Genomic DNA, 24,895 nt, shown 5'->3' with positions numbered 1-24,895 from the left:
TTTCTGGCTTCTCCCGAGCTTCTAGGATCTCCACTAGCTTCTGCTAAAGCTATATACTCACAGCTTTACACACTGCCTGACCTCCCAGGCCTTCTTCTGAAATCGAGGTGGAAGCCTTCCTAACTCCACAACTCTTGCATTCTGCATGCTCCTATAACCAGTGTTATGTGGATGATGCCAAAGTCTGCTGCCAGTGGAAGCAGTAGCCAGGCTTGGAGTCATGCACAGGGTTGTTGCTATGCCATTATCTGGCCATGTGCTTTAGGAATGTTTGGAACTGGCTTGTGGGAAGAATTTGGAAAGATTTGGGGAAAAGCCAGATGAAAAAACAGCCCTGGAAGGACATAAGCTTTACTTGATGGGAGATTCTGGTTAATGCTCAGAGGACAAGAATGCTGATTGAAAGGCTGCCAGTAAAGATCAGGCTCAGGAGGTTTCTGCTGGGAAGGACTGTATTGGCTCTTAGATTCCAGACCATGTGTGTTACAGCTAGGCAGAAAGTTTGTCTACATTTTGCCCATGTCCAGAGACTTTGCTTGAGACTTAGATTAAGGTGGCGGATTAATTAATCTTGTATAAGAAATTTCAAGGCAGTCTAATGTTGGTGGAGTGGCATGGCTATTGTTGGGGGCTTTTAGCTAGATTTATGTTGACAATCAAGAGCAAATAACCTAATAGAATGATTTAAAACATTGAGTTTGGCCACAAAAGAAACTGTAGGAAAGTTATGGCCTATAAAGATGGAACAAGAAGGAATTAGTTGCTGGAAAGACTATCAAGAAAAAGCCAAGTATTTCAGAAGAAGAGAACAGAAAAGATGGCCTGAGCACATCACAAGAACCAGCAGGCCTCTAGACTTCGCAGCTTTAGAGTTACAAAGGTGAAAGACTGCTTTGAAAATAGCCCCAGAGTACTATGTTCCAGAATGGCAGCCATCTAGACAATTTGTTCCTTGGGATTGGGTTCAGAGTGCTCCGTGAACCAGGCACTCAAACCTCACAGCTGTAACAGAAGAAAGAAAGCCTACTTGTCTAACTGGTGGCATACCTTGGCATTATCCACATGGTGCTGGTTTTGGGTACACGCAGAATGTAAGAGTTGGCATGCAAGATTTCAGAAGATGATCTGGGAGTCCAGGCAGTGTGCTCCTGAGAGGGCAGAGTGAAGTTGTGAGTGTGAAGCCAGAGATGCAGAAGGTTGGAGAAGCTAGGAGAATGGATTGTCTGGGAAAAACTGCAAGAAGTGAACATAGCAGACCCAAGAGAGGTGCAATGGGAGCCACAGCCAACCACCATGTCTTAGGGGTGGAGCCATCCAAGCTTTGGAGTTCACAGCTTGCCACAGATTTCTGGGTGATGCTGGACATGGAACCAAGGGATTTAATGCTTATCCTCCTGGGTTTTTGTCTTGCATTGTTCCCATTCTTTATTGTCCCCATTTAGACCTTTTGGAATGGTTATATCTATCTTGGGCAACTGAATGGTGGATGAGTTTAATTTCCTTTTCATTTATACAAGGGCTTGTAGCTAAGTGTTTGCTTTAAGTCTCAGAAAAAAATGTGGACTTGGACTTTTCAGGAATGCTGCAGCTCTTCGGACTTTAGCGACTCTTACAGACGGACTAAATAAATGCCTTTGCGTAAAGGGAAGTATGTGAGTGTTTGGGGGTTCAGGAGTGAAATGTTAACGACTTGTGTATAGATGACCTCTCAAAGCTTTATGTGGTTTTAAGTGGAGTCTTTTCACAAGCAACTGGATCTAGAGTAGCCATGCTGCGATTAAGGTATGTCATTACTAAATTAGTCCACTGATTGGTTTGGCATTGTTCTAGATATGAGTGCTATTTGCCCTAAGGGTAGCTCATATACAGTATAAAGGGAGAGAAAGAGCTGCTATTACCGCTTGTCATTCACTTGCTGCCATGAATTATTTCTGCTGTGCGATGCCCCTCACTCTGTCATGCCACCCTGCCTTGGAATCAACCAACCATGAACTGAAATTTTTACGAACTGTGAGCCAAATAAACCTTTCCTCCTTTAGCTTTTGGTATTGGATATTTTGTCTCAGCAATGAAGAAGTAACTAAGATATGCACTCTGAATTCAAGATTCAAAATAAACATTTCACTGGTTTCCTGAATAGAAAACAATATGTAGTTAGAGTGTATTTGTTGAAATACTTAAGGTTACTCTATTAACCTGGGATGTATCATGGCCTTTCGAAGCATTTGGTATTTGAGAATAAACACCACAGTTTATGATGAGTATTGTCTATTCAAGGTTACAATTTGGATTCATAGACTAATAATGCTGTTGTGGGAAAATGATACTAATCTTTTCAGAAGTAACATTGCCTTAGATTTTTTTCTTTGTTTCTTTCTACTAGCTTGGCATGGGAGCAAGGAGAGATTTGCAGTTGGAAGGGCAAAAATGAGCATAAGTTCTGTTCTGTCCTTTCCTTCGTCAGAATCTTCAAATTTCTAGTTTCACTGAAATTATTTTGAGTATAACTACTACCATTATCATTTTCATTTTTTAAAATATTTTTGAGAGAGTTGTATGCATAATACTTCTCAGGAGGTGTCACTCTTCTAATTTTGCTTGGTACTGCTAGAGAAGAAGGGAGTAAGGAAAAGATATATGGAATAGCCAGAAGATACCACTGAAGGTGTAGACAAAAGTGGGATTTACTGTCAGGGATTCCTAGCCAGAAGTTTCTTTAGGCATCTTTACGCTCTAGAAAAAGATAATGGAAATACTCAGTGTCAGCTTTCTTCCAAAAATCTAAATTAATGTAATTTGTTAATTACTGATAAAGCAAATCTGATAACAGTGTTTAAGTTATAATTACATTTATATCTATCTACCATGAATATGTGTAAGTAATTATAACATTACTTATTATTAGAACTTGTTAAATATCAAATCAGTACACATAAACATGGGATTCTTGTGTATAAAGGCATGATTAATATTGATTCGTTTTTTTCCCTTTTTTCATTATAGTACCAGCATGCAGTGCAGCAGCAACAGTTATTTCAACAACAGTTTTTAATGCATCCAGTATATCAGCCACAACCACCACCATCACAGTACCCTACAGTGGTAAGTGCTGTATAGTTTCTAGCGATTTCTCTGAGTATATATTATAATTCTGAAACAGTATAAATGATAGTATACAGAATCTAACAATTCAAAATTAGTTCAAGTTAGTGAATTGACATGTATTTCATTGACAGTCATATATTCTCCAGTAGCCTTTAATTGTGCTGACCTGTGGAACCTGAAATTGCACATGGCAGTTGACTGATATCGTGCTTCTTTTATAAGGAAAATGATCTACTACTTAGTCTTTTGCCCTGTGTGTCCCTTTCATTCAGTAATTATCTGTTGAATAAAATGAAACTTAAAGGAAAAATATGTGTGCTTCAGATTCATGTACTTTAGGGTTTTTTTTTACAGTAACTATTACACTAGGGTTTTTAAGTACTGCTTTTTCTTAAAATATTTGCCATGTTCATGATGGGGCAGTACTTCATACATCTTACTGCTTGGTGGCTTGACCCACAAATGGTACATGCAGTGCATGGACTGTACCATTTGTATCATCAGTGGTACAAGTGGGTTGATGGGACAGTCATGCATGTATCATTGATGGTATAACCTGCCTTATAGCACAGTCATGCCTATACCACCTGTGGAAATGTGATAAAGAAGGATTTAAAAAAATGGCTATGTGAGCCTAGGTTCACAATTTTTTAAATAGTTACCATTTATCCTATTATAGTTTTCTAGTTAATAGAGCTTGTCCTTCAAATATCCATTGTTTTCTAGGGTTTTAGTTTGCCACTAGTTTGGAAAGGAAGAAATATAGTAAATATTTGCGAAACTGAAACTGCTTTGGTGAGTTGAGGGTTCATTTGGATGGTGTTGTTTGTTGTTTCAGATGCAGCAATATCAGCAGGGTTTCTTACAGCAGCAGATGCTAGCTCAGCATCAGCAGTCTCGACAGCAGGCATCACCGGAATATCTCACCTCCCCTCAAGAGTTCTCACCAGCTTTAGTTTCTTACACTTCATCACTTCCAGTTCAGATCGGAACCATCATGGACTCCTCTTACAGTGCAAATAGGCAAGTATTTTTCCTGTCAGTGCAAAGTAAATTATTGTGGAAGTGGATGCAGTTGTTCAGTGGAGCAATTCTGTAACTCTTAAATTAATTTAGATTCCATCTTGTTGTAGAGCCCCTTATTTTTCTTCATAGTCTTCTCTTCTGTTCTCTGAATCCTTATCCTTTATTTTTTTCCCACCAGTCCTGCTATGATTTATCGATAGGCTTAGTAATATCCGGCAGCATTTAGAGCTCTACCACTGAGTTGTACACACAGTCCTTCCTTTTCCTGTTTTTAGTGAGGAAAATCATTTCATTCTTATCATTGGGCACTTTCAAATATGTCTTGCTTTTGCAAATTCATTAGGTAACTGCTTGCATTTCATAGTTTATATTTTAGTGCCTATAGTTTAATCCAGCCTTATTATTTACAATATGCTGTTGATTTTATTACAGCATAGTGATATGTGTGCAAAGCAAAAAGTTGTAACCAGAGTAGGAAAATGACAGCAGATTCAGCCTTTGCAGGGAGGAGTTGTGTACACACATACTTTTTTTGGTGTTGCTGGGGATTAACCCTGTGCTTCAGGCACGTCAGGCAAGTGCTTTACCAAACAGCTACATCTCCAGCCCTTGTAGACATACTTTAATGTCCTCAAACTTTAGGTTAAGATGACACACTGTTGAATGTAGTCTACCAAGAATTCATACATATATCTCAGGAATGAGGCTGTGTGATTCAGACAGGAAATCAGAAAGGGATTATTATTAACAGACAGGAGGGGCCATACTCTTTAAGTATTCTCTTCCCTGCTCTGTGTTCTGAAAATGTTTAAAAACAATTTTGGGGTTAGAGGTGGGCTTCTGTCCTACAGAGGTAGATTTGGGCCATGGCAATACTTAAGTTTTATTTACTAAGCAAGTTTGTGTTCTGATTTCTAAGTATATTACTATTTTTCTCTCTGTACAATAATGTTCAGTAATTGTTTGAACATTCTATTCTTGGCTGAGATATGCTAAGGGAATTTAGAATTAAGGGATTAACTGGACATCTTACCTTTTCCCTGGTAAGACCAATGTAGTGGCAGTGAGAGTAAGTTGCTAGGGGGAAAGTGAATTGAAAAGGATGAGTTAAATCGTCCAAAATTGAGGTATTTCTTTGAATATGGAAATTCTCCCTCCACTGTCAGTATTAAACAGTGTGGTTCTCAATTACGAAACGAGTTGGACAGCTTTGTTACATTACCTCATTCATATATTGTGGTTCCAAGACTTGGGTTGAGGGAGAGATACCCAAGTACTCTTGAGTTAAGTCTTTGGACTCGTATTTTCCTGAATAGCCCAGAAGCCTGTCAGGTAACTCCCAAAGAGCAAATGCTGTCAGGTTCTAAGTTGCTTTAAGCAGCAGCATTAACTTATTATAAATATGCAAAATAACCATTGCTTAATTCAACTGCTTCATGAAGCGATCTTAGGAGCTTATCCTCTGTGGATAACTATATGTAAGGAATACCTTTTTCAAAAGAAAAACTGATTTAGTACCCTGCATAACTAGCATAGTATTGAGTAACGAGTTACTTTGGAAAAATACTGTTTGGTGGTAGGTGTTTCTCACTTACAAACTTGTGTACTATGAAAATAATAATATTTATCGAGTGCTTCTTTTATTATTTTTCCTAGGTATTATTCTTCTTGCTTTACTTGTCTTAAATCATTTAATCTCCCCAGTAACCTTGTGAGGTATATACTGTCACTCTTCTGCTTTACCTGCAGAAGCTGAGGCACAGATGGGTTAAGGACCACAGCTAGTGTTCTTTACACAAGAGATGATGGAACTAGTGTTTGTGGTTTAGATCCCAGTTGCTCTTTCTCTCCATTCCATACTCACAGTCTGCCATCTCCATTACAGTAAAATGGCCTAGTTATTTATACATTTATAAAGTATGAATTAGTACACTGTACTTTTAAAAATTCTGATGTTTTTGTTTCCCTTATTTTTCTTCTCTCAAATGTTGTATAGGTCAATGTCTGAGAAAGACACAGTTGGAAGTTTTACAAATCAGAAGAATGTCAGTAACCCACCTGATATGTCAGGATGGAATCCTTTCGGAGAGGATAATTTCTCCAAGTTAACAGAAGAGGAATTGTTGGACAGAGAATTTGACCTTCTAAGATCAAGTAAGGGACACTTGAAGGCTTATTTTGCATCAGAATAAAATGACAACTTTATAATTATTCAGCAAGGCCAAAGAAGGTTTTGAGGTGGTATATATAGAAAATTCTTTTTGTGCATTTGAGGGCAAAATTCAGGCCATCTTTCACATTTACTATCAAACTACATTGTGTGCATTAGAGATTAGTTGCTTGATAGTAGCTGTAAAACCCAAGATTGCTGATAGTATGCTAATATCCTGACATTTAAATACTGCATCTCTATGAATGTTAAAATCAGAATATCTCCCAAACCTGGAAAATTAATGTTCAAATAAAGAAGGAGACATCAGTATCTTACCTTACCAGTCATTTTCTAGCTCTGATTATTTGCACACTCAATTGAAAATATTATGGGTCTGACATGTCTTTCAAAAATGCCTGAAAGAAAATGGAGGCTACTACATTATGTTAATGTTCTGTAATACCTTTTTAATTAGTGGTCACAGAAAAGGACTGCTTTGTTGTCCTGATATGGCAAAAGTTAAATAAATTATTTTCTACTTTAAATCAGTTATCTCAATGTTTTTACTTGGTATCATTCATTGCCTTTAATTCATATATGTCAGGCCTCCCCATACCTATCTTAGAAATGTTCTTTTTTTTTTTTTTTTTTTTGAAGCAGGTTCCTGGATGTTTTGAGATTTGTAAAATAGGGTCATAAAGCTTACTTCTGGATAACCAGATAATTTTTAGGTTTCTGAGGTATGTGTGCACATGCACACGAACATACACGTGTGTCTTTAGCTTTTGCATGTGGAAAGAAGGTCCCAGTAGTGCCCAGTTCTGCTTTATATTTAGTTAATTGGCTTTTTGAATACATTTAATACATGAAATGTTTTATTCCAAACTATATTTTATGTAAAACTTATGAATTCCTTACCTTCATATAAGGATTCTTGTTTGGGATTTAAACTTGTATTTTACATATTGGGTATATATTATGAAAGCCTAATTGATGATTAAATATAGATATACAAATGAGTTCTGCGCTCTTAATAAAGTTTGCTAGCTTCGGTAAAACCAGTCTTACATGTTAGTCCATTTTTTTAACCACGAATTTTTTGTTGGAATTTTGTACTGTATTTTATGTTAAATAGCCCCCAAAGCACAGTTTTTTTTAAAAGAAATTAATCTCTCCCTTTTGAAGGAACAGTGGGGAGAAGATAGAAGGAGTACCCAAATTGTAACTTACAGAATTATTTTAAAAGCATAAGGTATTCATTTTAATATGTTCTGACAGGGGTATGCTAAATGAGTATTTCCTACACCTTGGGAATTTTTTTTTAATGTACTAGGGCTTGAACTCAGGGCCTTGAACTGCATCCCAAGGGCCCCCACCTTTTTTTAAATCAATTTGTGGAGTAGGTAAAGAATATTCTTTTTGTACCACATAAAATGTGGTATTCTAAGCGTAGAATCATAATGACACTTTGTTTCATTTGGCATAGGCAAGAATGTTATAAAGAATATGTGTTTGTGTAACTTCAGCAATATTGGGCTTAGTGTCTAAAATCTTGAACGAGCTATTTATTTTCAAACATCAATGTCAGATAATATGTATAGTTTGTACATTATGTGTACACATGTATGCCAAAGGTAGATTAGACTTCATTGTAGTGTTCATTATATATAGGTACCAATAAAAACAGAAAGAGCTTTATCTGAAGGTCAAACTTGGAGCAGCCTCTGCCATTTGGAAAACAATCATTCCCATGCTACTGAAATCCGTACCACAAGACCTTTGCATTTAATTTAACACATAATATCAGAAAATAGGATTTTGATTCCTGACAATGACATTTAATAAGGTTATAATTTCAGTCACTCAGCCCCTGGCAGTCTCACAGCCCTTTTTTATAACCTGGGATAAATGGTACCTACTTTATGACGTTCTGTGGAGAACTTAATGAGATAATGCCTTTCTTTAAAGACACTGGTAAATAAACATCACTTTCTATTTCCTAACCTTCTGTATAATTCTTTAGACTATGTCTTGAGGTTTTTTGCCTTCAGTTGGTATTTAAAAATTATATCTAGATGATCAAGTTATTCAGCTGCTCACTTAAAAGTTAAATTAGAAGTGACATTGTGGGCAAATGTCAGTAGCAGAAGAAACAACAAGGAAATGATAGAAAATGATGTTTTTTCCGCATTTACAGCCATTGTACTGGCCCAAGCATCTTCAGTGAAGTTTGTAAAGAGATTAACAATGTATAGGATGTGTCATTCAGAAACATTTTCTCTCACAGTTTTACTTCACTGTAATGTTCGGTCATTTTTACTATCTCTTTAAGATACAAGCAGTATGTATGTATGTAATATTTGATCTGCTTAATGGGGTTTAAATTACACTGATAGGCGAATGAACTCTCTGTCAGCTCCTTAAGAATTTAGTAGAATCAGTAGAAAACTGATTACAATGAAAATTGGTGGCATTACTGGGTGGTTTTTCTCTTTCTAATGACTTTTCTAAAATGAAGAAATAAATTACTGATGCATTTGAAATACCAAACAGCATTATTTGTGCCTTGTTTCTTGGCACAAATACTTGTTAATGATTGCCAGAGTTGCTTCTAAAACAATTTATAGTTAGTTTTAAAATGCTTTCCTGTGTTATACTGAAAGTCTTTACATGGTCCTTAAAAATATAGGTATTGTTCATATAGTGACGTACTGGTTGTGAAGCAGTCTACAGTCAGAATCATACATTTGCAATTAAGGTTTTTCTTATGAAGTGCTATATAGTTATTTCTGTAAAAAATAGAGAAAAGGATATGTTTTCTAGGATTTATTTTACTTTTGTGTATTTTCCAGAAGATTTTAAAAGAATGGTACCATTTTGAAATATTAATGTTAGTAATTGATAATAACTTTTTTGGTGGTCTTTTGGAAAATAGTTGGTATACATATAAACAAAGAGACAACATTAAAATAAACTTGTTTTTTACTTGCTTTGTAAGTGAATGATGTTTATGGTTCAGAAGTTTCAGCAGAGGTAATAAAGCTTGTATAATATATATTTTTTTAAACTTAAGCTTATATTTGTCATTGTCTTTTGTACCAAACATCCAGATTTGGATGGCATTACATATCTAATTGTCATACTTAATATGTTACATATTACATATGCAATTTACATATCTAATTGTCATACTTAATATGTTATACTAATTAGAGTTGAGGTATTTGGAGAAATTATTGAAATAGTTATTAATAAGAATAATAGTTAAAATATTTTGATGGTGGATTTGTTTGTTTAAAATTTCATCAAAATAAGTAAAAAGTAAAAATGGAATATCCCAAAGATTGTGATTACTGTGCCATTCTATTGAATGTTTTATGTATGAGGCCACAGAATAAAATAGATATAAATATCTGAATATGTAATTAGTTTACTATAGAACATTAACTTTCACTTTTTTGTTAGCTGATTTAGGCCTATTACTGTGCTTTCAGTTCAGACTAACATGCTTTTCAGGTGCACTAGAATAGTTTTAGGAGTATCAGATGAAGACTACTTTTTAAAACTTTAGTTAACCTTTCTTTTTAGCCTTTTCAGTTACTATCCATGTAAGCACGGAACTGAATGAACTTCATAGAATTTTTAAATTTCATGGTGATACAATTGAATACCTTGATTCAAGGTATTCAGGGATTTCTGTATTTTTCTCATGTGTATTAGTTCAAATTCTTGAAGACAGTTGTTTTGTTAGCATAATTCTTTGGGAAGGCAGGAAGAGGTAGGTGGGTTTCTTACATTAAAAAGTTTTTTAAAAAAGTGAAAAAAAATACTGAGAATTTATTGTGATATAAAGAAACCAGTCATTTGAAAAGCATCCTTAAGTACATTTTGGGGCTGACTGTATTTGAACAGTAGTTCTATCTAACCATTTTATTTTTATTTATAATCATTTAAAAACTAATGTGTATTCATTTTGTATTTTGTGTCCAGCTTATCATAAACTTTAGAAATCCAAATGTTTTTAAAAACATTTCATTAAAACAATTGTTTTAGGAAGAATTGAAAATATGATTTTGTTTGTTTTAATATGAATTCGTTGTTTTAAAGTAATTTCTGTTTTAAAATAATGAACTTTGCATTGAACAATGTCTCCCATAGTTGTACTTATGGGGATTCCTATAAAAACTAATTTGCTGCTACATGACAATGCTTTGTACTCTTGTCATAATTGTGCAGTGTTCCTTATATATACAGTATCATAATCCCCAACATGGATTAATGGACACAATGTACCAAGTGCATAAGGATTCAAAGAGCCTTGGTAGCAATTTTGCATTTTATAATCTGGAAACCATTGATATAATAGTAGTTTATAAATTGAAAAGTACGTTAAAATGCAGATTCCCGAGCTTCTACTCAGATAATAATCCCTTAGGTCTAGGTTACTTCATTTAATATAGGAATCCTAGCAGTTGGACTTTCAAGAACGAGGGCTCTTGGATATTGCTATACAGTGGTTATCATTTTGTGTTGCCTGTTCTTTCCCAGTTCTGATGTCCTTTGTCCTCACTTTTGTATACCAGAATCTTGAGGATGGGAGATAGAAAAGGAGTGGGAAGTCTAGGACAAGACATACTTCCTGGGTCACTGTTACACTGTAATTGCATTCAGAGCTTGATAAAAAAGGTAATTCTCTAATTCAGTGACTCTTAAATCCAGTTATGGCTCATCAGTCAAATAAGTTAATGATCTTTTGTTATGTATTTTTGAACCCTTTTTAGAAAGATGCAATGAAACTAGCTTTCTTTAAATAGGTGTTTCGACAATAAAATGTTAAAAAATTTTTTTAGAATGCACGTTAGTTAAATTTGTCCTGCAGTGGTAGTGAATGAGGCATGTGCTGTGGGGACTGTTTATTGTGATAGTACGCCTTAAGCACTTTCAGTGATAGAAGGCATGTGTTCCATAGGTTTGCCACCAGTACTCTAAAAGGTCCCCATCACTGTGGGGATGCAGCTTTTACTTGGGGATTTTTGCTTCAATCTTAAGTCACAAATTGTTTATAAGCATTCAGTTCTACTTGTGTTTCCCATTCCCACCCTGTAGTACCTTAGGGTACCTTAGAATTTGGTTGGAACCAGCAGAATTAGGAATTCTTTAACATAGACAAGTCTGACTCTGAATTGTATTGCTTTGAATGTGATGGACAAAGGTATAATCCTGGGGATGCCTAAAATATATGGCTGAATAGGTCTCAAATAACATACTTTTAATAGCTAAGAATCAGGAAAGAGACAGTCTGCAAAAATCTGGAAGTTTTCAGCTGATACATGTCATTATGTGGAGAGTTTATAAACAACAAAAAGATAAATATACTACAAAATTAAGACACATCAACTCTGCCTCTAACATAATAGTCCTTGTCATGGGTGTGCTCTGGCCCTTCCTCTTCCTGGGAGTTGTTCACCAGGTATCCACTTCCTGGCCTCCTTTAATTCTTTTCTCACCTACTAGCTTACCTGGTGATTGTTACCACTCTGTTACTACCTACTCCTTTAATTCCTTTGTGCTGCATTTTTCTCTATATCTTCATTAGTCAGTGTGTCTGTCTGTCTCTCTCTTTCAAAACATTTCTTCTTTGCTCGTTGCTTGTTCTGCCATCATATAAGCTGAGGGTAAGGGTCTTTGTTTTGTTTCATGTTACATACCAATTGCCTAGAACAGTGCTTGGCCTATACTAAATGCTAATCCTGTATATTTATCTGTGGTTTTGTATGTATGTGAATGATTGATGATAAAATACAAAGTAAATTGAGAAATGAATAATAAAGTATAGTGAATTACTTTTTATTGAGAAATATGATTTACCTATTTATATGGGTTAATGACAATTATATATTCTCTCATATAGTTTTTAGAGAAACTATGTCAAATGTCATTTGTTTAGTAAATAGGGTTTACAGTTAGGTCCAATATGTTACAATATTACAGATAATTTATTATTTAAATGAACTACATGAGCTTACTTAATTAGGTTAATTGTATTTAACTTAACGTAGTGCTGAGAATATTGTGAGACTTGCCTGTAGCAAGACATAATGTATTAGGCTCAAGATTATGCCTTACTACTGAGAACAGTGCAACACTGAATCTAATACTTCTCAAAAGGCTAGTTTGTTTCACTTTTTATTTATATAGAAGTATATCACTTTTGATTTAAAGAACATTTTTCTTTTTTATTTTGTTTTATCTTATTTTTGCAGACAGGCTCGAGGAGAAAGCATCCTCATATAAGAATGTAGACCCACTTTCTGCTCCATGTACCCATCCTCCAGAAGATCCTTTTGGTTCTGTTCCTTTCATTTCTCATTCAGGCAAGTTACACATGTAACATCACTATCATTAAAATATGAACACAACAACAAAACTTTATGAATATCAAATGATAGTAAAACTCAGATGTCAGTTATAAAAGTAGACAAGAATTTTATTTTAACGTTTAGCCACCCTTATCTTCCTAACGTCCCATTGGAATATTCAGGTGTACCTTTGCCAACATAGAAAAATGTAGATTTACATAATAGAAACATAACTATTTTTTCAACTCTCTTACTGGATGCTATTTTTAAAAACCCATGCCTGAAAATGTCTCCACTTTTCATAATTAAAATATATCTAAAGATATTTTTATTCTTAGCCTTGGCCTAAAAATGTGGTATTTTCTGGTTTACACATTTTGTCTTGGAGTTGCATTTAAAAAAATAGTAATAGTAGTTTTTTTTTGCGTCATAGTTATTTTCTTTTAGCTAATTTTTTCTTATAACAGCCCAACTTTTGATTTCAGTCCACAATTTAAATATTGATGGTATTCAATAGTAAAAAATATTTTTAGTGATAATTTCAAGGTAATCACACTGTGTTAATACTGGGAAAATAGTAGGATGGAATAGAATCTCACTTTGGCATAAATGAATTCTTTATGCATGTGTAGTAGAGAAAAAATGAGTTTAAATCTTGGTGAAGGAAGTTGTGTAAGAAGACATTGTGTGCTTATTAAAAGGTGACGATTTAGTTAAAGATCGTCAAGGTAACTGCCAGCCTTGTTTTTTGGTTCTCTCCTTTTATTCCTCTGGTAAATTACATCGTAACAGCGTCACTACCATTTTCAAGGTATATGCAAGGATAACACTGAAAGGAAAACTTGGGAATGTAAAGCTAAAATACGAATTACATGTTTAGGATTTCTGGTAGATACTTGCAGCTTTTGAATATTCAGATTTAGTTATTGAGTACATATAACACAGTAATGAGATTGTTTCTAACCCTTTCATACTTTCAATAATAGTCTTTGCTATTATTGAAAACAGTCAATATTGTTAACTATATTCTGCTTGCTGCCCTCAAGATACCTCTTTCATGTATGACATGATATCCTTAACTAGAATAGCTACCTGTGTAATTAATCTGCATAAATGTGATCTTCAACATGCCTAATATTCTAGTATATAAAAGTAGTATTTCTCCTTTAATTACATCTCAAAATTGTCTTTGTTAACTTTCAAGAACTAATGACTTCATATACTCATTTGTGTACAGAAAGTATTTTCTAGCTTTTTCTGATACTCTGTAAGGAGTTGCACTGTGCTTTTCATATTGACTTGGACCTGTGCAAGGACTTCTTGGTTCTTTAATAGCTCCTGATAGTACCCTGGCAAAATGCTAGCAGATTTTAGAAACTGGAGTAAATCTCAACAGTTGATCTTTTCTGTGGATACTCTTAGTTGAAGTTGAAGTTGATCTAGAGATTTTGAAGTTGGCAGTATGCTTATAGATTGAGCTTAATAGTTGCTATTATGTCGTTTAACATATATATATTTAATTCTCTTGGGTTGTAAGCATGATTGTCTTTTGGTACTGTCCAGTAACCAACCCAGTCCCTATCTAATAATAGTCATTGAATGTATGAAAAAATTATGACTAGTTTAAAAAAATTGACTGCACTTGCTTCAGCAGCACATATACTAAAAAAATTATGATTACCCGTAAAAGATAGCATTTGATATAAATGTCCTTCCACCAAAAAGTTTACTTGACATGTTTGTGTGAACATGAATATTGGGAAGATTTGAATATGAAAAATTAAGTAAATAGAATAAAAGAATAAATGGTCATCGGTAAAATGTGCCTCCAGAGGAAAAAGAAGTAATCACTGTATTAGTATTCTTAAATTGATATTTATTAAATTAGAAAAATGTAACTAAAGCAAAAAATGTAAAATAATATAATGTCACTGACCTATGTATTACTAAGCTTAAATATACTTTATCATATATAATTTTTAAGGAAAAATGAACTATTGAGAGCATTCATCTTCTTTTTATAGTAAGACAATTGAATCTACTGAAAACTTATTCTCTCCATAAGTGTATCTGATAAGCTGTTTTAGTTGACCTTGAGAATTAATTATTACTAGAATTTAATTTTAATTAAACCATACAAAGAATGTACTTGAGAATAAAAAAAAAAATTCACCTGACAGAGTGGTAAGAATTTAGCAAGTTACATACATTTAAGAACCACTATCTTGAGTCTGGTGTTCTTACACTGGTTTTAGTAGGAATTTGGTTCTTTTTATGTAAAGAAAATTCTTTTAGAACTTTTATTACATTTTCTTTTCTGGTGATCCTGGGGGTCAAATCCAGAGCCATACGTTAAGCAAGTGCTTTATCTTGGAGCTACCCTTTAAATCTTGACTTTGTAAAAGATTAGTTTTTGTTTTGTTACTCTTTAGTTTATCATTACTTTAAAATATACTTTTTTGTTGCTTTTTGGTGTTGGCAATTGAACCAGGACTTTGCACGTGCTGGGCAACTGTGCTGTAGCTGAGTTGTGTCCCTAGGCCTGACTTGTTTTTAAGATGCAGTCTTACTGCTTTGTCCAGGCTGGTCTTGAACGACTGGTTTCCAGTGATCCCCCCTTTCCATTTGAAAAAGATCTCCCTACTTCCTACTGTTTGTCTTTTATTTTAGTCTTGACTTATATATTGGGTTCTTGTATAAGAAAAATAAAACGGAATATTTTAAGCTTGCATATTTGACTAACTTCACTTAATATTATGGTCTCAAGATGTATCCATTTTCCTAAAAATGACTTGTTTATCCTTCATTGTGGCAGAGTGGTACTCCACTATGTATGAATACCATATTTTCTTTATCCAGTCATCTGTTTATGGGCATTTACACCACTTGCAAGATTTAGCTATTATCAATTGTACTGCTATAACCATGGGTATGTATAGATTTGTATAATATCTTTAACTCTTTCAGGAAGTTTCTTAAAATGTGTGACATATGATTGCATATATATATCTCCTTTCCTCTGTCCTTCCATCCTAGTTTTTTTTGGTACCGGAGATTGAACTCACGACCGCTTTCAAGGCAGGTATTTAATGCCATTGAGTTAAATCCCTGGCCTCACCTCATAGTTTTGATACAGCTTTTGGTTGAATCAGTGTTCAATCAGCATATTTTTGAATATGTAAGTATTTGTCCTTGCTGAGATGTTCAGTATACCATTATTACTTCTGTAAGATTTTGTTTTTCCTGGAACTGATTACCTTGTTCATAATTACTATAGTTTTAAAAATGTGTCTTGTCATTAATTTATATCCATTTGGAAGTATAAATTCCCTTGTAATTTAAAGTGGCTATCCTTTTCATTTTTGGTTACATCTCAGAGTTCAGCAATGTGGGCAGTACATGTACTTATAATCCTAGTATTTTCTTTCATTCTTTAGCTTTCTGAGAAATTTCTGTCTCTTCCGTTCCCTTTTCTTGGTCTATTGGCAGAGCAACTAACTCTTGAGAAAGTATTTATGGTAGGAAGAGTTTTAAACTTTGTGGCCTAAAAATACCTTTGTTCACCAAACTTTAACTTATTTGCTTGTGAATTGATTATGGGGTAGATATATATTCTCTGAATTTTGCAGGTATTGCTTCAGTGTATTCTACAATTTTGCATATTGCTACTAAGAAATATGGTACCATTTGATCACACTGATCCATTGTCCATGACTTACTGTGAGTTCCCCCCTTCTCTCTTGTCACTTTTAGCACCTTTAATTAACTTGCTATAAATATTCAAGACACTTGATATTATCTTGGGCCATTTTTTACCACTGTACTTGAGCCTTGGGCCTTTTCAATTCAGAAAGTTACATTTTTTTGCTTTATATCTTTGGTGATTTTCCTTTCCTTCCCTGCCTCCTTGCCTCCCTCCAGTTTTTCCTCCTTCCCTCACTCTCTGCTTATCTTCCCTTTTTAAAAAGGATATTATGCCTTATAAATTGATCTTACAAAATTTTCTCATTTTTCTGTCTCTGTGCCTTTTATATTTACATTGAGGAATTCCTCTAAATTTATATTACTTTTAATTTGCAAATAGTGTCATTTCTTGGCTGCAGTATATTTTCATTTTTTGAGAATATTGTAGTTTGCCCATTTTGTCATGATTTTTCTTGTCTACTCTTTCAATTTAAGAATTTTAATAAATGAATAGTAATTTTTTATTTCCCAAACAAGGTAGCACTTACACTGTGACTTGAGGATGTGAAACATTGCATAGCAGGTGCAGTGTTCCTCAGGTGTGAGACAAAATCCTTTAACTTGATTGAGCTTGCTGAATGGGAAGTGTGATGGAGTCTTGGGGGAAATGAGACTGTGGTAGTGCCTAGTCTTGGATCCATTCTTGAATTTGATATGCTCTAACCATGTTGTACTTTCTTAAAATACAATGCTGGTTTTCCTTAATTCATGGAAGATACTGGGCTTTGGTGTTTTTATTTTGTTTTTCCTATTAGTTTTGTGAAGTTTTATTTCAGAATTGTGTTGAGTTGGGAAGTAGTACTTGTATATTCTCTAGTAGTTTATGATTTTTTTCTTCCTTAAACATTTAGTAGAATTTACCTGTGAAACAAACTGGGCTTATTAAAAATTTTCTTTGTAGGAAGATTTTTGAACACAAAATTAGTTTCTTTAATTATTGTTCAAATTTGTTTCCAGTGTAATTTTTTTTTTTTTTTTTTGAGACGGATCTCACTATGCAGTTCAGGCATGGCCTTAAACTTACTATATAGGCAGGCTGGCCTCAGACTTGGGGTTTTTGCTTCAGCTTCCCTGCTGGGATTATTAACATACTTGTTATGCTGGGATTATTAACACACTTGTTATGAAACACAAGACCTGGTATCCAGTGTAAATTTTGAAATTCGAATTTTTCCACTTCATCAGTGGTATTGAATTTTATTGACATAGAATTTTTCATGATTTCCAGTGTCTTTCTTTTAAAATGAGAAGAATATCCAGATGTGACTGTTAGGAAAGAGGAAGGAGAGAGAAGAGGCTAGAAGGGAAGGTGGATACCGATAGAATTGTGGGGGCGGGAGGCTGAAAAGATAAGAAGTATGAAATATAAATGACCTTTATTTTAAGAGTGCGGGGAGAGACCCCCGACCCCCTGGGGTGTGGCATCCCCCCCCCCATCTCTCAGTGGAACACGTGGAGTGGAGGCATACATGTAGCTTAGGTTGAGGGTGGTGTCTGAGGGGCATTAGGGATGCACAGATATCTCATTGGCACTTGTTTGGCACCAGAGGCAAATTCCTAGGGGTGGGGAAGATAGGAGCCCCTTGGTTTTGCCTCCAAGGCTTTTCTGGCTACAGTGTCCTGTCTGGGCCAAAACTCATACAATCCAAGCTCAACAGACAGATACATAAATGGAAATGTTACAATGAAACCCATAAGTCTGTACAATTAATGTGTTATTAATTACAATTAAAATGTGGAAGATCTGTTCAGATATTCCTTTTATTCCTAATAATAGTAATTTTTCCTTTTGATTTGATCAGACATGAATAGGTATACACTTAGTAAGATCAAGTATATTAGTCATTGAAGAGAACCAACTTTTGACCTTTTTTAACTATTCCTTTAGTCTATGTGTAGGGTCTCAAGCTAAGGTTAAGTATTTGATTTACCCTGATCTTTTAAAATACAGACTTTTTAAAATTATAAGCACTATGTAAGAAGGAGCTCGCATATTATGATATGCTGTGTTTTATCATTCTGTCTAAGGTGTTTTTTGTTTTCAGCAAGTTCTGAAAAATGTTTTCATTAAATGTTGAAGTCCCAGGGAGTTTAGAATTGCATTTGGAAAATATTAGAAGTTAGGATTCCATTGAAGTAAGTAGTACTAAAAGAAATAAAAGAACTGATTCTGTTTAAAAAATACTTTAAAAAATAATAAAATAAAAAGCAAAAATAAGACATGGTTGGAAAAACTGCTTAAATGGATATATAGATGAATTAAGTGAAGCTGGTACATGAATGAATTTCAGAGAGTGTGTGTGTGTGTGTGTGTGTGTGTGTGAGAGAGAGAGAGAGAGAGAGAGAGAGAGAGAGACAGACAGACAGACAGACAGACAGACAGATACTGGGGACTGAACCCAAGATTTTTTTGTACTGAGCCACATCCTCAAACTGTTTTTTATTTTTAATTTTTAGACAGGGCTTCACTAAGACATTAAGTTACCTAAGCTTGGTAACTGGGTAACTCGAACTGGGATCCCCCTGCCTTTGTCTCCTGGAATGCTGGTAATTGATTACAGGTGTGTGTCACCACATCTGGCTCCAAATTTTTAAAAAGTAGTATCTAACCGTACTAGAAAATTTTGTGGGTCAAAAAGCCATAATAGTAATGTCAAATGTGCTCTAATTTTTATATAGTTTTTAACTAGTTGTAATCATAATATGCGTTTATTTCCCTTCTGAATCTATAACCTAATTTTTTTGCAGTCAAGATTATAAATCCTATTTATGTCCTCACAACTAATCATCTTGATATCACTAGCAAAGATAAAATGGACTTGAGCAAATGATCACAAACTGTTAAAACTTAAGCAGTTTTTAGTGCAGATGCCTATTTTCTGCTAAAATACTATATATTTAAAAATAGGAATTAGAAATAATATTTAATTGTACTTGCCTATTTATTACCCTGTGATGAATACAGTCTAGCCAGAGTTACAGAGTGAGTTCAGGGCCAGTCTGAACTACATAATGAGAGTTCCTTTACCCCTCCTCCAAAACAATTCATGAAAAGTTTGATGCTTTATAGGGTGGCCTGAGGATGTTATAAAGGTACGTTGAATAGGTTCTAGTAACTATATGAGAAGGAATGTTTTGCTTGACATCGTGGCAAATGACTGTAAGCCTAGCACTGTGGGAGGCTGTGGCAGGAATATTGCAAGTTTGAGTCTAATCTGGGCCATTTAATGACTTAGTCCCTGTCTTAAATTTAAAAGCATTTTTAAAAAATGGGCTGGGGATGTAGACCTGGGTTTCGTCTCTAGGTTCAGTCTCTATGCTGCAAAATGAAACAAAGGAAACTAAAATTATTAACAGAATTTTGGTTGGCAGAATTGATGATGCTCTTTCCTGGAAAGAGGGAATGTAGAGTAGGGCAAGAGGAAGAGCTCAGTGACACATAGTTAACTTGGAGTTTGGTAGGAGTCGGGTGATGGTGGCGGCGGCAGGGTGCATTGCAATCTTACTAGTAGGCATTTAGGCATAAGGTCCTGACACTGAAGCAGCAGTGTTGAGCAGAAAGCAGATTGTCAAATAAGTGGCTGGAAACCATTGTGGAAAGTTAACCATTTAATAGTGTATCCTGAGCATCACTGTGGCAGCGTTTTGTTTATATACTGACTGTCCCTAGCATCACTGTTCAGGTGTCATTTCAACTAGTTGATTATTAAATTGAATAAAGTTGACATTTTTATATTTTTTATATTTTCTGTTATCTTATAAAAATTAATTAGAAATGTAATTTTTGGTCATCCTGTACCAAAAGAATTGGACTGATAAGTGGTTAAAAGGGCTGAGAAGAGAATTCAGGGTAATCCTAAGAGTTTAAAGACAAGACAGATGGGGGGCAGAGCTGTAGAGACGAGAAGTAGAAGAAAGCGGAGGAAAGGGAACAATAAAGAACGAATCATACTTTGAAATGCTTTTGGTAAGGTGATTGGAAATACAATGGTACCGTGAATTTGATTCTTTCCATAATTCTGATTGCAAGCCAAATTGGATGAGAATCTAATCAGATTCTCAGTCAAATTAGTTTCAGTGTTGATCTTAAGAGGAAATTTAGTTTGGTTATCATTCAGATTGGTTTGCTACCAGAATAATAGAAAAATTGAGTTGAGTGGAGGTACAATTGTAGTCTGTCAGATTTAGCAGTTAGCAGTTACTTGATCTTGGTAAGAATAATGTAGTTGGAATCATGATTCTGGTGAATTGAGAAGTGTAAGGGTATAAGGAAATTGAGGTAATATTTGTGGTTATTTGTGGTTATTCTTTGTAGGAACCAACTATACTATAAGTAGAGAAAGGTAGACAAAGATTAGGGAAGGGATTTTACGTATAATGTGGGTAGGTGTTAATAGAAAATCCAAAAGAGAATGAATAAAAAAGGGTTTTAAGAAAGAGACAAAGACTCCCCTAACAAAAAGCCCAAAACAAAGCAAAATAGAATACTAAAAGAGATGAAGTCAGCCTAGATGAAAAGTAAGTAACAAGATCTCAGAATTTCTCCTTTTGAAACTGGACACAGTTTTGAAACATGTGCAATAGAAAACTAAAGAGAACTAATTTTGCTTGATGGCTTCCGTTTTCCTTGTGAAGTATGTGGTAGGGTTGTCTCCTGAGATAAATGAAGTGTCGGTAGGTCAGTGGCTTGAGAAGTTGGATAGCTTGAGCCCTGTAAGCATGGAGAGGTTTTCAGGAACCAGCCTAGCTTGCTAGTGGTTGGTTCACAACGCAGTCAATTCATAATCTGTTAATTGTTGCAGTTGGTTTAGGAGAGAAGACAGCAAATATTATAAAAGTGTGTGAGATTAGCAGGAGAGATGTGAAGAGAGGAGGTGCTGATGAGGGCAAAATTGAAGTCATTTGGAACGCAATCAGGTTGTGTGGAGACGGTTGTGGATGCAATAGAGGATGATGATAAGCATCTGGATAAAAATCCAGGTGACCTATTAGTATAGTGATTATGGATAAATAAGTAGACCATCTGGATAGATCAGAGATTATTTCTTTGATAACATATTTTCTAAGTGGCTTATGTGGGCACTTAAACTAAAACTTGTTTGGAATTGACGATCCAGTAATTTGGTCTAAGCCATCATATTTAGTGTTGGAGTTTATTAATGAGTGAAGACTTGTGATCACATGTCAGCAAGAAAAAAATAGTCATTTGGCTGACTGAACATAAGAAAGAGCAGTAGTATAAAAATTGGGGGGGGGGTGATATAGAAGTAGCAGGAGAGAATATCAGAACCTGAGGAGCAAGAGGATTTAAATGGTCAGCATTTCAAAGAGCCATACCGGAAGTGAAATATAAAAGAGGCCTGATTTTTCCATTGATCTTTAAATGGGTTTCGCAGTGTGATATGTAGAAATATCTCTGTAATGTTCCCAACTCAAAGTTACAAGGAACTAATGCTTTCTACGGTGGAAGAACAAATAGGAGAGCCTGTGACACAGGTGTGGAAGGATACAGGAAAGATGGCAGGGAGGAAAGTGATGTTAAAGATTAAAGAGTTGATCACAGAATCTGAAGTTGGACAAAGGTGTCAAATTAAGAAAGGATTTTCCAGAAGGGAAACCAGAAGAAAGGTGTTATAGGCAAATAGAATGGTATAAGTGGCCTGGTGTTTTCCAGAAAGCTAGAAGAATGGTTGCTTTCTGTGTCCCTAGCCCTAGGTCCTGTTCCTCTTCTAACCTTCTTCTAATCTTCTCTATTTGCATATTTTCTTTCTTCTTTACAGAAAATAGCCCTGACCTGGTTGACTACATAGAATCATTTTTGATTCATTTGGTGCCTTAGTTTAAAATGGTACTTGGATACTTTTTTAAAAAGGAATGTTAGCAGAAGATAACGTTTGGGTAGACCATGTCTTAAAATAAGTTAGATCTAGCATTTCTTCTTATATTAACATTTCTTTATAGGAAAATTTATATTTTATAAATAACCATTGTGCAAAAAGTCAGTAATTATATCAAAGCATGTTTGATGATATATACAAATATGTTTTATGTTCTTAAACTGATATTTTACTTACCATGGAATTATATTTACCTTTTATTTTAGGTTGTACAAATGATGATAATAGCATAATTTATTAGAAAAACTACTGATTTTGGTATTATGAAGCCCTGTGATCAAGTCATGATTCTGTCACAGATTAACCATCTGATATTAGGTGTTGCTTAATTTCTAGAGTGGTTTTTTTTTTTTTTTTTTTTTTTTTTTTTTTTTTGGTACCAGAGATTGAACTCACGACCATGTGCTTGCCAAGCAGGAACTTAATTTCTAGAGTTTAATACTAGCTATTTGATAGAATTATTAGGTGCCTGAGAAGATACTAGTAAAGTATATACATTAGTAAATACTGGTTACTATTGTGACTGTTACTGGTTATTATTATTGTAATAGTATTTTTACTGTTTGCTACTAACTTCTGAAATCTTAAGTGTTAAATGTGTGGTAGCTGCTGAGTGCTAAGTGCGCCAGGCCTGAGAAGTGTGGAATTCCAATGTTAATAAGCCAATATTCTCTTTATCACTGAAGGAAACCTTTAACGTACTAGAATCTATTTGTGAGGCTGATTTTATAACCATTATTCCTACATTTACTAAAGCATTAACTGCTAGTATTCATTATAGTATGTGATACTCTTTTTCTGTCTAGAGATACACACCTTTCTGTTATTCTGAAGGCACTGTTGTCCACTGTGTATACCAACACAGAATGTAGGATTTTGTAAAATGCGGGTAGAACGTGCATTTCCTAGTGTAATAAACACCCATGACCTCAGAAACATATAAAGGTATCATGGAATTCTAGAATTGTATTTGGAGAGTTTCATTAGCACGTAGACCAGTCAGTCATTAGACTATTTTACATGGTCTGTAGACCACATTAGTTAAGCCATATTGTAAGCCAAAATGAGGTGTATAGTTTATTCCTTTAGACTCTATATATGATTCTTGAAAATCAAGTATTTTCCATTTCTCTAATTTCAAGATGTAAGCTGTAAGTAATATTGAATTCTGTTCTAAATAGTGGAAACTGAGGCTCAGAGAGGCCCAGAGACTATGTAAGGTCACACAATTCATAAGTAAATATCAAACTCTGATTTAAAACTTTTATAAATAGTAGCAAAGCAAATAAAAGCAGTAACCTATTCAGAGGAAAATCTATAATAATGAATAATGATAGAAATGGCATTTTTAACCTGGGTGAGAAAAATGATTCACAATTAGTATGGTGTTTGTTTCCTTCCCCTCCCTCATTTCCCTCTCTTTCCCACTCTTCCTCCTCTCCCTTTTCCTTTCCATGCCCTCTCTTCTCCCTCCTCCCTTGCTCTCCAGGCTTTTTTTTTTTGAGACAGGGTCTTACTATATAGTGCAGGCTGGTCTTGAACTCACTGTGTACCCCAGGCTGGCCTTAGACTTGCTCCTATCCTCATGCCTCAGCCACCCGAGTGCTGGGATCATATTGCGTGCATCACCATGCTCAGCTACTGTGGTTTTCCTTTACTTAGACCATGTCACTTGGCTTGTCTTCAGACAATCCCCTAATTCTTAGACTGAATATGATAAATTGCTGGGAAATGATGACTGGCAGTATGTTACCAATTCAACATGAGTTTTCGACTTACAACCCTCCCTCCTACTTTAGATGATGAGAGAACAGAAGGCATGTGATTATATAGCAGTTTCAAACCATTTATCCTCTTATAATCTGACAGCAAAGAAAAGAACATCGAAATAAAATTTCCTTGACCCTGAAAGCTTCTTACATGATTAAAAGAGCCACCCGTTTTATAACTAAAAAACAACTGCCCTTTAAATGGAAACCTGATTTTTAAGAAAGGGAAAGGGGAAGAGTGTGATGCAGATACCCTTCTCCTCACATTTGATGTTTTCTAAATATTTTGAAATTATTGGTATATTTATGAAGGTTCATTTAAGAACACATAATTCACAATATTATTTAAAATACTGTGGCATTACTATGAATCTCATGCCTTTTATGGAGTATTTGTTTGAAAGAATACTACAATGTATAAAAATCTACCCAAAAGAATGTCACTTAGGGCATTGATTACAGATTTGGGTTTTGAGTTGGAGTCTTCTTTTGTACTGTATAAGACTGATGTCTTTGAAATCAGAACATCTATAAATTACCTTTTATGAAGACCCAACAAACATAGAATGGGCATATTCATGTTCTTAGATTCATTTTGCAAATTCATATTCCTGGTCTATTTGGTGAGGTACACTTGTTTTTCAGAACTACTAATTGTTTTTACCTTAGTTACCCATTTTCCAAATAACTACAGTGAGGATTGGCATGTGAATACTGATGCATACTTTAACACAATTGTTTTATGACTGTTAAAGTAAATAATAAGCTTTTTGAAGTCTATTACTCATAATTGAATGCCATTCAGTACCTCACATAATGAATTTATTATGAAAGTATACTTCA

At 34.7% G+C, this 24,895-nt stretch overlaps 1 protein-coding gene across 4 annotated transcripts in view; it reads left to right on the top strand.

Annotated features, from left to right (window-relative positions):
- The window catches only part of Bmp2k (BMP2 inducible kinase), a 120,211-nt gene that overhangs the window by 82,539 nt on the left and 12,777 nt on the right, over positions 1 to 24,895 (top strand). For 3 of the 4 annotated variants that reach the window (XM_063247211.1, XM_063247213.1, XM_063247214.1), the window contains exons 12-15: positions 3,004 to 3,102; positions 3,944 to 4,128; positions 6,128 to 6,285; positions 12,547 to 12,657. In XM_063247211.1, the coding sequence (XP_063103281.1) occupies positions 3,004 to 3,102; positions 3,944 to 4,128; positions 6,128 to 6,285; positions 12,547 to 12,657 (553 nt within the window). The remainder of the gene's footprint in view (positions 1 to 3,003; positions 3,103 to 3,943; positions 4,129 to 6,127; positions 6,286 to 12,546; positions 12,658 to 24,895) is intronic. The other variant, XM_063247212.1, reaches the window with a different exon arrangement.

Source organism: Cavia porcellus, unplaced genomic scaffold, assembly GCF_034190915.1.
Source record: "Cavia porcellus strain 051 isolate PalLab524CR breed Dunkin Hartley unplaced genomic scaffold, mCavPor4.1 scaffold_4, whole genome shotgun sequence".
In the NCBI taxonomy this organism is placed as follows: Eukaryota; Metazoa; Chordata; class Mammalia; order Rodentia; family Caviidae; genus Cavia; species Cavia porcellus.
This window is presented reverse-complemented; position numbering and strand designations above follow the sequence as displayed.